The sequence below is a fragment of the Trachemys scripta genome, chromosome 3, assembly GCF_013100865.1.
Source record: "Trachemys scripta elegans isolate TJP31775 chromosome 3, CAS_Tse_1.0, whole genome shotgun sequence".
Lineage (NCBI taxonomy): Eukaryota > Metazoa > Chordata > Testudines > Emydidae > Trachemys > Trachemys scripta.
Window position 1 is genome coordinate 164,475,278 of NC_048300.1, and position 12,409 is coordinate 164,487,686.

The 12,409-nt window shown below is 42.7% G+C and overlaps 1 protein-coding gene across 4 annotated transcripts; it reads right to left on the bottom strand.

Annotated features, from left to right (window-relative positions):
- Positions 1-1,079: 1,079 nt before the first annotated feature.
- Positions 1,080-9,042, bottom strand: LOC117875251 (protein CLN8-like). 4 transcript variants are annotated; one of them, XM_034766381.1, is made up of 5 exons: positions 8,674-9,041; positions 7,841-7,924; positions 6,985-7,085; positions 5,818-6,470; positions 1,080-3,914 (listed from the first exon to the last, which is right to left on the bottom strand). In XM_034766381.1, exons 4-5 carry the CDS (start codon positions 6,358-6,360, stop codon positions 3,591-3,593), a joined length of 867 nt encoding a protein of 288 aa, XP_034622272.1. In that variant the 5' UTR covers positions 6,361-6,470; positions 6,985-7,085; positions 7,841-7,924; positions 8,674-9,041; the 3' UTR covers positions 1,080-3,590. The 4 variants fall into 4 exon arrangements, with proteins under 4 accessions (XP_034622272.1, XP_034622269.1, XP_034622271.1 ...); XM_034766378.1 differs by having other exon boundaries at positions 7,841-7,939; XM_034766380.1 differs by lacking the exon at positions 7,841-7,924.
- Positions 9,043-12,409: the final 3,367 nt, after the last annotated feature.

Consider the following 12,409-nt stretch of genomic DNA (forward strand, 5'->3'; position numbering starts at 1 on the left):
CATAACAGCAATAAACCTGACCAAACTGCCTACAAGTGCAGCTCAGATGAGGAACACACATAGCTAGTACAGATAGGTAAGTCTGTACACTTAAGGTTACTTGTTGAGATTATAATTTTAGAGGGATTCATTCTTTATCCTTTCCTTTAACAAGTTCTGAGCCTCCCTTCTTCTCCACCGCTCCTCTTCAAATAAAGCAAAATAAATTATACTACACCCAAGATATCTCGATGCTCAAGGTACACTATCAAGGTGAAAGTCACATTAATAAAAATAATGCCCTAGCTACATTTTCAACACTTTCTCCACCCAAATAAAAATTCAGTTTAGATACATATCAACTTCACTCTCTGGCTCTTTTGCACTAGCAAACACTGGTAGGTTAACAAAATTATTCATAAAATACCACTGAGGTACAAGATGCTTTAAGAAGTATAAAATGTTACAAGGTTCCTGTCCTGAGCAGTTTACACTGGCTCCAGGATTTAGGTAAAATTTCTTTTCTAGACCTTTTCCTAAAAAGAAATGCTGTTAATTAAAATTTTATATATCAGTGTAATAAAAGCTATTCTGTTCATAACAGGTTTTATAAACTCAGTTTTACAAAACCTATTTTTTTCCCAATTGTTTAAAAAAAAAGAAGAAGAACTACACAGTTCCTTCGAGATACCTACCCAGTTGCCTAATTCCACTGGGAACACCCTTCCAATATGCTTTTGAATCTCCAGCACTACAGCTAATCACAGCCCCTCCAAGTGCTAAAACCAAGGCCACGCAAACTACTCCAAAAATTACAAGTATATCCAGGTGTAAAAGTAAGTCCAGTGACTTACCGGTACACTGGGGCCAGCTCTGGCCCCCGGAAGGGGCGGGACCTAGGGCAGAAGGGGTGTGGCTGAGGGAGTCAGAGCCAGCCCCAGTCCACTCTGTAGGATAAGTGCCCCCTCCTCCTCCCGCCCTCCCCCACTAGGGTAGCAGCAGCAGCCTGGGGCTCCAGGGGCTATTTAAAGGGCCCGCGGCTCCCCTGCTTCTACTGCCCCGGCCCTTTAAATAGCTGCCAGAGCCCTGGGGAAGTGGCGGGGCTCCAGCGGCTATTTAAAGAACTGGGGCGGCAGAGGCAGCTGGAGCCCCGGGCCCTTTAAATAGCCCCCAGCGCCCCGCAGCCCTACCTCAGGGCTCTAGCAGTGGGGCTCTGGTGGCAATTTAAAGGGCTTGGGGCTCCAGCCCTTTAAATTGCCCCCTGGGCAAGCTGAGCCGCCCCCGTACGGCGCACCGGCTTACTTTCACCTCTGAATATATCCCAATTTCCTGTTTCACCCACTTCTGAGGCTACTTCTCTTCTGTTCTTAGGCCTCTACAAATTCTCCAGTCCCCTGGTTTCAAAACATTCCCAAACTCTTTGACTTCTCATCTCCATGCCTTCTCCAGGTGGCATCTTGCTCTCAAGTGACCAGACTTGCTGAGCACCCAATACTGGAACCTCTTGCGGTGAGGTTTGGCCTCTTTATGTATTTGGGTCACAGATTTTCTTTTCTGTTTATGAGGAACTGATTCATCCTCAACACTTTTCGCAAACATTTTGTGTGTGACTTTTCTGCTCCTGAAAAGTGCTTGATTGACTACCCTGGGGAATCCAGTTCTTTATCTACAGGACAGGATAAATGTGTGTCACGCTGCCCAAGCAACAAGACTTTACTCTGATCTGGAGAGGCCACCACTATGGATAACAGGGTAATTGATTTTCATGGCCTTTCTCATGAGACTGCCAAAAAGGTGGGGGTTTGGAGTACTGTCCACTGGGAACTGGACTGAGACCACAAAATATATTTCACCTAGTTCATTAGACAGTCTCCAGATAATCACTCTACTGCCATCACTAGGGCTGGATTTGAACCTATGATCTAGAAGTGAAAGGGTCTATATCTCAGGAACAGATCTTTGATGTGTTCCCTAATACATTTCTGCTTGGGCCCAACAGCATTCTGAGCATTCAGTTTTTCCCCATTCCACCTGGCATGTGTCAGTGAAATGCTTCATTTACACTACATACAATGTGCTGATTTATGCTTTCCCCTTATAATTAGGAAAACAGTGTATGTTACCCACATGTCCACATACAAAACTATTAGGAAAATGAGCCTTGACCTAAAATACTTCCATGTGCCTTACAGAAGCTAGTTACTCTGGGAAATAAATTTACAATTAAGCAGAGTTCTTGTCAAATTGTGGGATTTGCCCCACACACATTTTTGGTTTTGCCAGTTTTATATGTTAAAACTAATGCATCACTCCTGCCATTAGGTGTCACTCCTGCACAGAAGAGTCCATTAGTCACTTGTCTACAACCTCAACCAGTACTGGTCCAATCAAGCCTGTAACTGGGTATGATTACTTTAACCAGTTGTCCCAGACTAGTTAGCTTTAAACCAACAATATTTTCTTTATGTCAGGGAAAGATTTAAGGTTTTGCTAGACAGATGCTAGCGAAGTATTATCACCCTCAATGAGTCATTTGATTGTAAAGAAAATAAAGATCCTAAATAAAAAAACAAAGATTTCTAAAGTATGTTGTAGGAGTGTTACCATACAGAGAGGTGTCCCTGAAGATTAAAGCTCTCTGTGTGGTCATAGAAGAGGTTCCGGAACAGGCAACAACCACATCCTTGATGTGGAGGAATCACCTGCACAAGTGAAAAGACAGCTCAACTTCCCTCTAGTCAGCTGGCCAACAGCTCAGCTTCCCTCTAGTCAGCTGGCCAATCAACCAGGTTATCAGTCAGTGCCGATAGTTGGGGTGATTTTGTGCAATGGACCCTCGTACACTAGAAATTGTGCTAACAAACAGCTCATTATGGACTCTTATGGTACTTTACATTTTCATAGATTTTTAAGGCCTGGGGACCAATATGATCATCTAGACTGACCTCCTGTATAACACAGGCCATGGAACCTCACCCAGTGATTTCTGCTCTGCACCAAGCCCACACCTTCTGTTTGACCTACATCATTCTCTCGGATCTTTCAGAAAGATATCTAGTTTTGATTTAAAAACTTCAAGTGATGGAGAATTCATTATAGAATTTTATGGGCTAGTGGTAAAAGCATGGGTCTAGGAGCCAGGTGTTCTACATTCTAGTCCTAGTTTTGCCACTGATTTACAATTTAACTTTGGACAAGTCACTATCAATATCTCGCACATATACTGAATGGGATTAATGCTAATCTCCTTCAAGGAGGAGCTGTGAGGCTTAATTAGCTATTTGTAAAGCACCTGGAGATTCTAAAATGAATGATAGACGCTTGCTTTTCATTGCTAAATGACAGAGCACTGTCCAACGTGAGAAAAATGCTGGTATAAATTCTGACTGAGTCAAAGATTTTGACTGTGTTATTTATATTCTATATATATGAGAGAGAAGAAGCAACAATTTTAAACACTTTTGATAAATGAGTATAGAATACTGATAACAATCGGCCAACTGAGCAATATGTTTATAAACGTCTTGTAAATAATTCTATTTTCATGCACTCAGGAGTAAACCTGCTCCATGTTCTTCTGGCCAGATTTTACCATAATATCTGTTGCAGCATTATAGCCTCTTCTTTTGGCCTGTTTCACCGTTTAATTTTCCAAAAGATCCATTTTTCATTGCTGTATTTGAAAAGTTCCAGTCAACTGGAGTGAGGAGCTGCTTGGTCTTCTTGTATGTCCAGTATGGGTTAAGTATTATTGTAAGTGAACATAATCCCATGAAAAAGACAGTAAAATATGGAAGTCCCATATTTTCCACCACATCATTCCAATTGGAAATGCACACCCACCACATGTGATAAGTAATGATCATGCGACAGTGAAACAGGTGGATCATTACCCACTGGTTTGCCTTCCAAAAAAGGGTATTAGACCAGCCAATCTGGAAAAGACAACAAAGAGAAATGAGATTGCCTTACCTTGAAGCAGCAGTCAGTGTTTTCTATAAATAAGAGACATATTTAGCTTTCGTGTGTGTTAGATGTAAACAGCCATACAGACACATACTCTCAATCATTTTCCTCTGGAGTGCTAAGAGGTGCTGTATAAATGTGCAATCTTTTGTCCACAAGAATTATAAACCATTTCATAAATTATGGGCATCTAAGTTCCCCCTAAGCTGCGTGGCAGGCTATAAAGGGTCACCCAGGCACACAGCCAAGGGGACCTGAAGAGGAGAGAAGTAGGGGATGGGTGGGGAGGGGAGCAAGTTGGGACATACAGGGCTGCCACGGACCTCAGCCCCGGGAGCTGCTGCCAGCAGAGAGAGGGGCCTCAGCCCCTGAGCTGCTAATGGCGGGGAGAGGGCTTGGGGGAGTCCTCTGTCCCCAGCCCTGGGGGAGTCCTCTGGCTCCAGCCCTGGGGGAGCCTACACCCCAGATTCCTCATCCCCAGCCCCACCCCTTGAGTCTGCACCCCCAGCTGGATCCTGCACCCCCCTGCACCCCAATGCTCTGCCCCAGCCCTGAGCCCCCTCCCACACCCCAGACCCCTCATCCTGGCCCACCCAGGAACCAGCACCACCCACATCACACTCCAAACCCCTTGGCCCCACCCCCACGACACATCAGCTCCATATTGGTGCACATAACAAAATTCATTCATACATGGATATAAAAAAATTACAGGGAACATTAATGGGCGTACAGTATCACTTACATGCACATTGTCTTCCTCCATAAACCATTTAATAAACTATTCAAACAAAGCACATTCACAATAGTGCAGTGGGGGTTAGTAGGGTCTGGGAATTTTAGCTAACACCACTGAGGCAAACCATGACTCTCTGCCTGCTCTAGCATCTATATGCACAAAAAGTACGTCCCTGTTTCAGTTCTTATCAAAAGCACCTCAGAAGGGCTGAGGTGAGCTGTAGTTTTATAGAATCCAGATATTTTAGACCTGAAGTTAAAACCACTAAGGGCTGGTCCACACTAACCCCCCAGTTCGAACTAAGATATGCAACTTCAGCTACGTGAATAACGTAGCTGAAGTATCTTATTTCAAACTACAAGTTACTTACCACGGGTCCACACGCGGCAGGCAGGCTCCCCCGTCAACTCTGCGTACTCCTCTTGTGGAGCAGGAGTACCGGTGTCGACGGTGAGCACTTCCGGGATCGATTGCTTACCCGGAAGTAAGTATAGACGTACCCTAAGACATACCCTTTGGAACTGATTAAGGCTTGGGAAGCAGGGCTGTTTTCTTCTCTCCCTACAAGCATGGCAGATCTCTTCAAGTCTATTCTCCCTTCCCCACATCCACAGAGGATATAAAACATACATAAACACTCATGTGTGTGAGCACACATCTTTATTCTCCAGCAATAATGTTAAGGCTTAGATTACAGTTATTGGACCTGATGAGCCATTCTGTTTAGACTTAATAAAAAAATCTTCCAAAATTTGAATTTAATCATCTAATCTTTGGTCCTATGCACTGGATTCCAACAAGTGAGTCAGAAAACTATTTTTTTTAAATCTCTTTCATTTTGTTTCTTTGTTATGAAATAGGTAAAAATAAATAAATAAATACATATATTTTTGTTTTACACTAGTTAACTATTTTTAGGGTGTTATAATTAAGGATTCCCTTGCTCAATTCATTTCCAGTTTAGAAGGGAAAAAAAAATCTAACTTGATCCCAGAACTTATCTCCAAATTTGGAGACCATTATTTATTTGTTTGCAGATATGCATATTTGTGGGGAGGGGAGTGAAGGGGCAACATTTTTAAAGGAAACTTCTATCACCAGTAATTAAAACAAGTTCATTAACAAGTTCTTACCTTTAAAAGTACCCAGGAGAAGCAGGTTGAAGGAGTGCTCATCTCAAGTAGCAGTCCAATCAGGGGTAGATAGTGTCCAGATTTTATGTTTGTTATCAGCCCAAGAAAGCCACCAAGGGCAAGTAAATGATGAACTACCAAGAATACATCAAACGTCTTGAAAATAATATTAGACAGATGAACACCTACATTTTCAAGCAAAAAGAAGCCAGAGGCTATTAAGCAATTAAACCAGCTCCACTTTTGCTGTGAATACACTTTGTCAGCTTGAAAAACTGGATCTATGAGCATGGCCCACAACCCAGCTATGCAACTCTGAACTCCAAACACGCCACGTGTGATAGTCATATTCCAGAAGACCTTCTCCTTTGCTGACAAAGCACGATAAGTAGCACTGATCCATGAGGACAGCCAGTGAGCTAGAAGAAATACTCCCAGGTAGATGAAAAAACCAGCTGCTAGTAATGTCAAACGAACTTCCCACAGAACATAGTCCCAGTCAAATATGGCTCTGGACATTGCACCATCATTGGCAAGATTCATTTCTTCCTTCTATACTTCAAAATATTGGGAGGGAGTCTGAAGCTTCTTACTCACACGTTGGTCTACTTAAGGCTGCTGAGCCCGTGCCATTACATACAGCAGGTACCCATCTGAAATTAAAACAAGAAGAAGAAAGGAGACTTGTAAAGAATGGCTCTGTGTGTGTGTGCGCATGTGTATATAATATAAATAAATAAAGCATAGGCACAGATATTCTTGAAGAAGTCATTTATGAAAGCTCACTAGTTTCACTACAGTAAAGACTTTGTCCTTATTGGTCTTTCTTCCCTTCCTGTTGCTTCTACATACATAGAATACACACTTTTTTTAAATCTTCAAGTCTTCCATTGTCTTTCTAAATCATTCCTCAGGAAGATTCGGTTGACATGTTTTGCTAACACTAGTGTCAATATTGTCAACACACTGTTAAAATAATTCGACAGTTTATCTGCCAATTCCTTACAGAATACTTGGCAATTGTAATATGACCAATGTTTATTGCTTCTAACAAGGTTCACATTTCAAGTGTGAAGAGCAACAAGTACCATGGACATAAGAAGGGGGCCAGGGCAAAAGGAAAAAACAAAACACCCCCCCCCCCCCCCAAAAAAACTACAGACTTACAATTCTTTAGCAGCATGTTTAAGCATCACTGAACCTTCATTTTTCAGCTGTGGAGCCCTCTGGGTCTGATTCTCATATACACTAAGGCCACTTTACAATGCCTGTAAGTATAAAGGAGCCTTGAATTCTCAGTGCCGAATAACATGGCCTCAGTGAACAGATAGTAGATATAGATATTATAGTGTATACACACACTTTATTATTTTGGCTATAAAAAAGAAAATAAGGAAGCGGAATAATACTGGAAATATTCTTTATTATATGTTCTGTATTAACAGACCTTTGATACACACAAGAATGTACTTTTTGTCTGTTATAATGAGAATTTTTTAAAATCTTTTTCTGTATTAAGTCCTATGTTGTGAAAAATAAATACAACTTTTCAAAGTTTAAAAATTAAAAAGAAAGGAGCCCTGCTTCATAGTTCTTTCTTCTGTGAGTTGTTTTAATTATGTATGCAGAATCAGAGGTGTGCATGTTGTTTTGTTTGCAATTTGGAATATCAGACACCAAAAAAACAAGGCATAGTTTGGCAACACCTTATGCTAGTAAGTGAGACTATTTACATGAGCAAAAGGCTTGCTGGGTCATCTCGTGAACAGAACTGCACAGTCAACTTCTGAACAGAATTAGACCACTTTCCGAAAGGCCATTTATTCCCGAAACTAACTAAGAGAGTAGGACATTGAGAAACAACCCCTCTATTGTCTCCCCCAGCATCACAGTAATATCATTAACTATATAGTCCAGAATTTTCAAACTTGGGGGTATAAAGTTTCATTAAAACTTCCTCCACATGATGTGGTTTAAAGATGCTGAACTTTTTTGTTGTTTGTTTAAAAATATCCATAATCACCAGTTCATTTTGCTGATGCATCAGAGTGGAGTCAGCACCACCACTGGACACAGCACATCCTGTCAAATATGGCCATGGGAAGAACTGCCAAGAGAATATCTAATTTAACACAGTTTGGGGGGAGGCAAAAGAGGAAGCCATATGGATCGTTAGTAACATAAATAAAAAGAGTCTGCAAAAATGCTTTCCCTCCCTGCTCCCCAATATAATAAATCACAGAAAAGGGGGGCAATATCCTCATAGCCTCAGAGCAAAGGAATGTTGCTGATTTTTATTATCATTTACACCAGAGCAAATCCACTGCCTTGCATCTTGGACGAGTGGGAGTTAAGGATCCTCATTTGATACAATATTACACTCTCTCTGCACAGATGTATGCAACATGCAAGGAAGTGGAGAATCAGGTCCATTAATTTAAAACATAAGCATAGTTACACTGGTGTGAAGAGAAAGCCCCAGAAACATTTCCTCTCTAAACGCCCCACAAAAAAAGACAAAACAAAACACACTCACCCCACCCCACCCCAGCTACATTCAGAACTCCCCTGGCTTCATGCAATGACATCATACTTCCAAGATAGAAGCTTTCTAAGCACGTAACCAAAACCAGCAGTTAGTTAACGCTAATGCCCATTTCCTCCTCCTCACAAGAGCAAACAGTACAACACAGAGAAAATATTTGCACAAGAAGCAGTTCAGGAGGGGGAAAAACAAAACAACAACAACGAAATAACCGTATGCGGGTTCCCCTAGGCCCACCCTTTACATTCAGAATGTCTGTGCTATAGTTAATAAAGCCCCTCTCCACCCGGCACCCATTGCTTGCTACTTACTGGCTGGTCTGCTTCAGTGGCACGCAGGCCTCACTGCTGGCTGTGAGTTTTCTCTCCGAGGCCCCTGTGCTTTCCTGTCATGCGCTCAACAGCAGCAATCAGCCGACAGCAAAACAGTGAAGTCCGGGCTTCTTCTTCCACCTTTGCAGAGGCAGCTGGAATGGAAGTGAAACAGCCTTGAGCCCAACTCCTCACCGCAGCAAAGGGAGACACCCGCATACGGGATAATGTGCTGCTGCCGAAGTCCCACCCTTTGTTCCTGCTGACGTAAACCATCGGTCCCTCCCTGGCGGGGGGAGTGGAGCGCACTGAATACCCCGGCACTCAGTTCTCCCTGGAGCTTATTCTGCAGGGCAGGAGGGGGGGTCAGGCCACACTCTGCCCTGGTGCTGCAGCCAAGTTTCGCGTTGCACCGATTAAAAGGGCGATCGCCCCCCCGTAGGGAGTCCTGACAAACCATTGCACGGGGGGAGTGTGTTGTCATTGGCAGCCGCAGCGAGAACCACTGAGCTGTGTAGAAACATGGGAGCCTGAACCGAGGGACAGACCCCTCCAATACCCCGCTGTGGGGCAGGACGTGTGTGTGTGTGTCCTGCAAAGAAATAGTGTGTCACACACGTGGGTTGGCTGTATTGTACACATGTGCCGCACTGTGGTATCTTATTATACCAGGTCATATTTATTTATCAGGGCTGCCACGTTTTGTGCAACTTGGTGTGGGGCATTTCTCACGGAGAACAGTCAGTGATTTCCCTCTCCGGGTGCTCCCCCACTGGGGCACGGGTGGGGGTGCGGTGGGAGCCCCTATCCCATGTGCCCTGCTGAAGAAAGGCTGGGGTGGGGAGCCAGGGGTATCGAGGGAAAGCGGTGGGGAGTAGGGTAGTGGAGGGACTCGGGGAAGGACATGAAATAAGATGCTTGGGGCTTGTTGGGAGGGGAAGGGAAGAAGAGAATAAATTAACCGGCGGGGGGGTGGGGGGGAAGGCTGGGCAGGTAAAAGAGCTTAGACCAGCTGGTGTCCGGAGACGGGTGGTTGGGAAGCATTGGGATCCTCACGCCTGCCTAATGCGGGGGATGTTGGAGTAGCCTCCCCCAGCCTGCATTTATCCCAATTAGATATACCCCCAAAAAACTTTGCACCCCTCCTCCTGTCTCTGCCTGCCCATCCCCCAGCTTTTCTTCTTCGGGAGTTCTCATCTCGCTGTTGCCTGGGGCGCTGCCATCTCATATTTCCTGCTGACAGCGGCTCCACGCGGGCTGGGCCACCAGCGTGAGGAGCAGGGCAAGCCCTGGTTAGTTTCGTGTCCGTTTCACTTTGCAGTTCTGCCCTTGCTCTTTTTTTTGGGGGGGGGGGTTATTTATTTAATTATCAATATTAGGTTTTATTTATTATCAGACCTAAATGTGGGGCTTCAACAACCGGACATTGGCCCTCAGGACAAGGAACTTAATCAGGAACACCCTAATACAGCAGTATAAAGTATATTTCATCCCAATAGAGTTAGTCATTTAAATATCTGCAACACAGGTGCTATCTCACCTACATCTATTCTCTTCCTTGCACACTGACTGCAAACTGGCCCTGAGTTCAGTCAACTTTTCTCTGCCCTTAATTGTTCAGCATTAATCCCTACACTATGTGCTCCAGAGCTTTTCCAAGTCTAGGTTGAAATGTCTCAAGAGATGAGGATAACATTCTCATTTTATTCAGTTAATAGTTACTGAAATAATTCAGCGGGTACACTTTGTAATTCACGTGTTAGTTTCTTCCCAATACTCACCCTCCTTGGCAAAGCACCTTAAGGATTAATGGATAAAAAACTCTGTGTAAGACCTAGGTATTAATTATTCTGCAGTACCATAATAGACAAGAGAAGTACTTTCAAAGAATCACACTGCTCAACCTGCCTGTCTTTTACCGCTGCCTATGCTTCTTCCTTTCTTCTGCTTTCTTGCACTTTGCAAACTTCCTCTCCTAATTCAGAAACACGTTAGAGTGACTGGATTTCAGTAGCTTTCATTCATATCTGTGCACATCACACACCTTATAACTATAATAGATTAAAGCAAAATAGCATGGATTTATTATGGCACAGCTGTAATTTTTGGTGCATCTTTCAGTTTAGAACAATGCAGAAGGTAGACTTGTTCACAATGTATTTACCCTATAATTTGGAAGGTGTGTTTTTAAAGCCTTGCATCCACAATGAATACAATTTCTAAACAGTCATGTACAGCTAACATTTCCAGAAATACCTCTGAAAAAAGGAGTACTAAGACAAGGGAAAACAATTTAAACGCATGGGCCAAATTCATCTCTGGTGTATCTGTACTGGCTTCAATACAATCACACCAGAGAAGGATTTGGCCTAATTTTTGTAAACAGGTTGTATCATTTTTAAAATCTTAATTTCTTAGCTAGAGATTTTGAAAAATAAAGACAATATGCATGTTAAATCAAAGATGTGGGTCTTTTCTTTCTGAGCTGGTTTTGCTTTGTACGCCATAGCAAATATTAAAATGGCCAGTAACATATTAAAGCGCAGTATTTTGAAGAAGTTTAGTTACCATCATAAATCTAAATGCTGCAATAGCCACATAAAGTGTTAATGATACAATTTTTGACTAACTTACAGTTCACCCAAGGTTTTCCCCTTATTTTCTATCCTCCTCCTTTACAGAGCCTGCTGCTCAACTTCTTTCTGATGCTTCTCAAGAAGAGCAGAAACAATGGAGATATGAAACTACCAAATCAGGTGATCAGAAGTCACATACTGTAGTTACAAAACTCTATCCCTTTTGTGCAAAAGGACAAAGCAATATATAGAAATAGAAAGAACCTCTGATTTTATAGTTAAAATTAGTTGATTGTAATTAATTGTTTTGTCTCAGTTTCATGTTTTGAGTGTCAACTCCTAATGAGCAACAAAACTGAACTACCACTCCAGTTTTAATCATACAGTAGGGAAGGATGTCAGTGCACAAGATGATCTGAGGCTTACAACATGGAGATCAAGGGCCTAATTCACCACTGCCCTGCACCTTGAGTACTCAATTACACTTCATTATGAATTATTCTTTGTTTTATGGTAGTGCCTAGGGAGCAATGAAAAATGGTGCCCCAGTGTGCTAGGTGCAGTACAAGCAGAATAATAGACAGTTCTTGGCCTGAAGAACTTAGAATTTAAATAAACAAGTGAGACAAAGGGTGGATGATTGGGATATAGGAACAATAGTCCTGCTCCTGGACTAGGGGTTAAAAATCAGCCCAATATCATCTTAAAGTTGCATCAACAAAACATAGGAAGGTTAGGGAATTGCTTCATTCACTCCCTCCCCTCCCAAAAGCACTGACAAGTCAATTAACAAAAACAACTTTGGACCTAATTTCACTATTTTTAATTTTGTTCCAAACCAGTACAAAACATGGGAAGTGAGCAATAAATCCAAGAATTGTGTTTTAAGTTAGAGGTCCCACCATCAGCATAATATAAGCAATAGAAATGGATCTGAATTCTTGGAAGTGACAAGGCTTTGCCAGGAAAATCCCAGCCTTTTGAAGCTACATCTTGAGAGGACACTTGTCTGCAGATTACCTGTTCCCAGAGTCTTAAGATCAAAGGCCCAAGCCGTATAAAGGGAAGACTAACCTATTCAAGGTCCTGATCTAAGGCTGTTATTAACTGTGAGTGGAGCCCTGCGTGGATACAAAATTTGTATCCGCATCCAATCCGCA

Bases quoted from the DNA above. Each gene is read 5' to 3' on its own strand.
- LOC117875251 (XM_034766382.1), bottom strand. From the start codon at position 6,360: ATGAATCTTGCCAATGATGGTGCAATGTCCAGAGCCATATTTGACTGG. The intron at 3,915-5,817 runs GTAAGAACTTGT...TGTCTTTTCCAG, and splicing joins TCTCCTGGGTACTTTTAAAG to ATTGGCTGGTCTAATACCCT.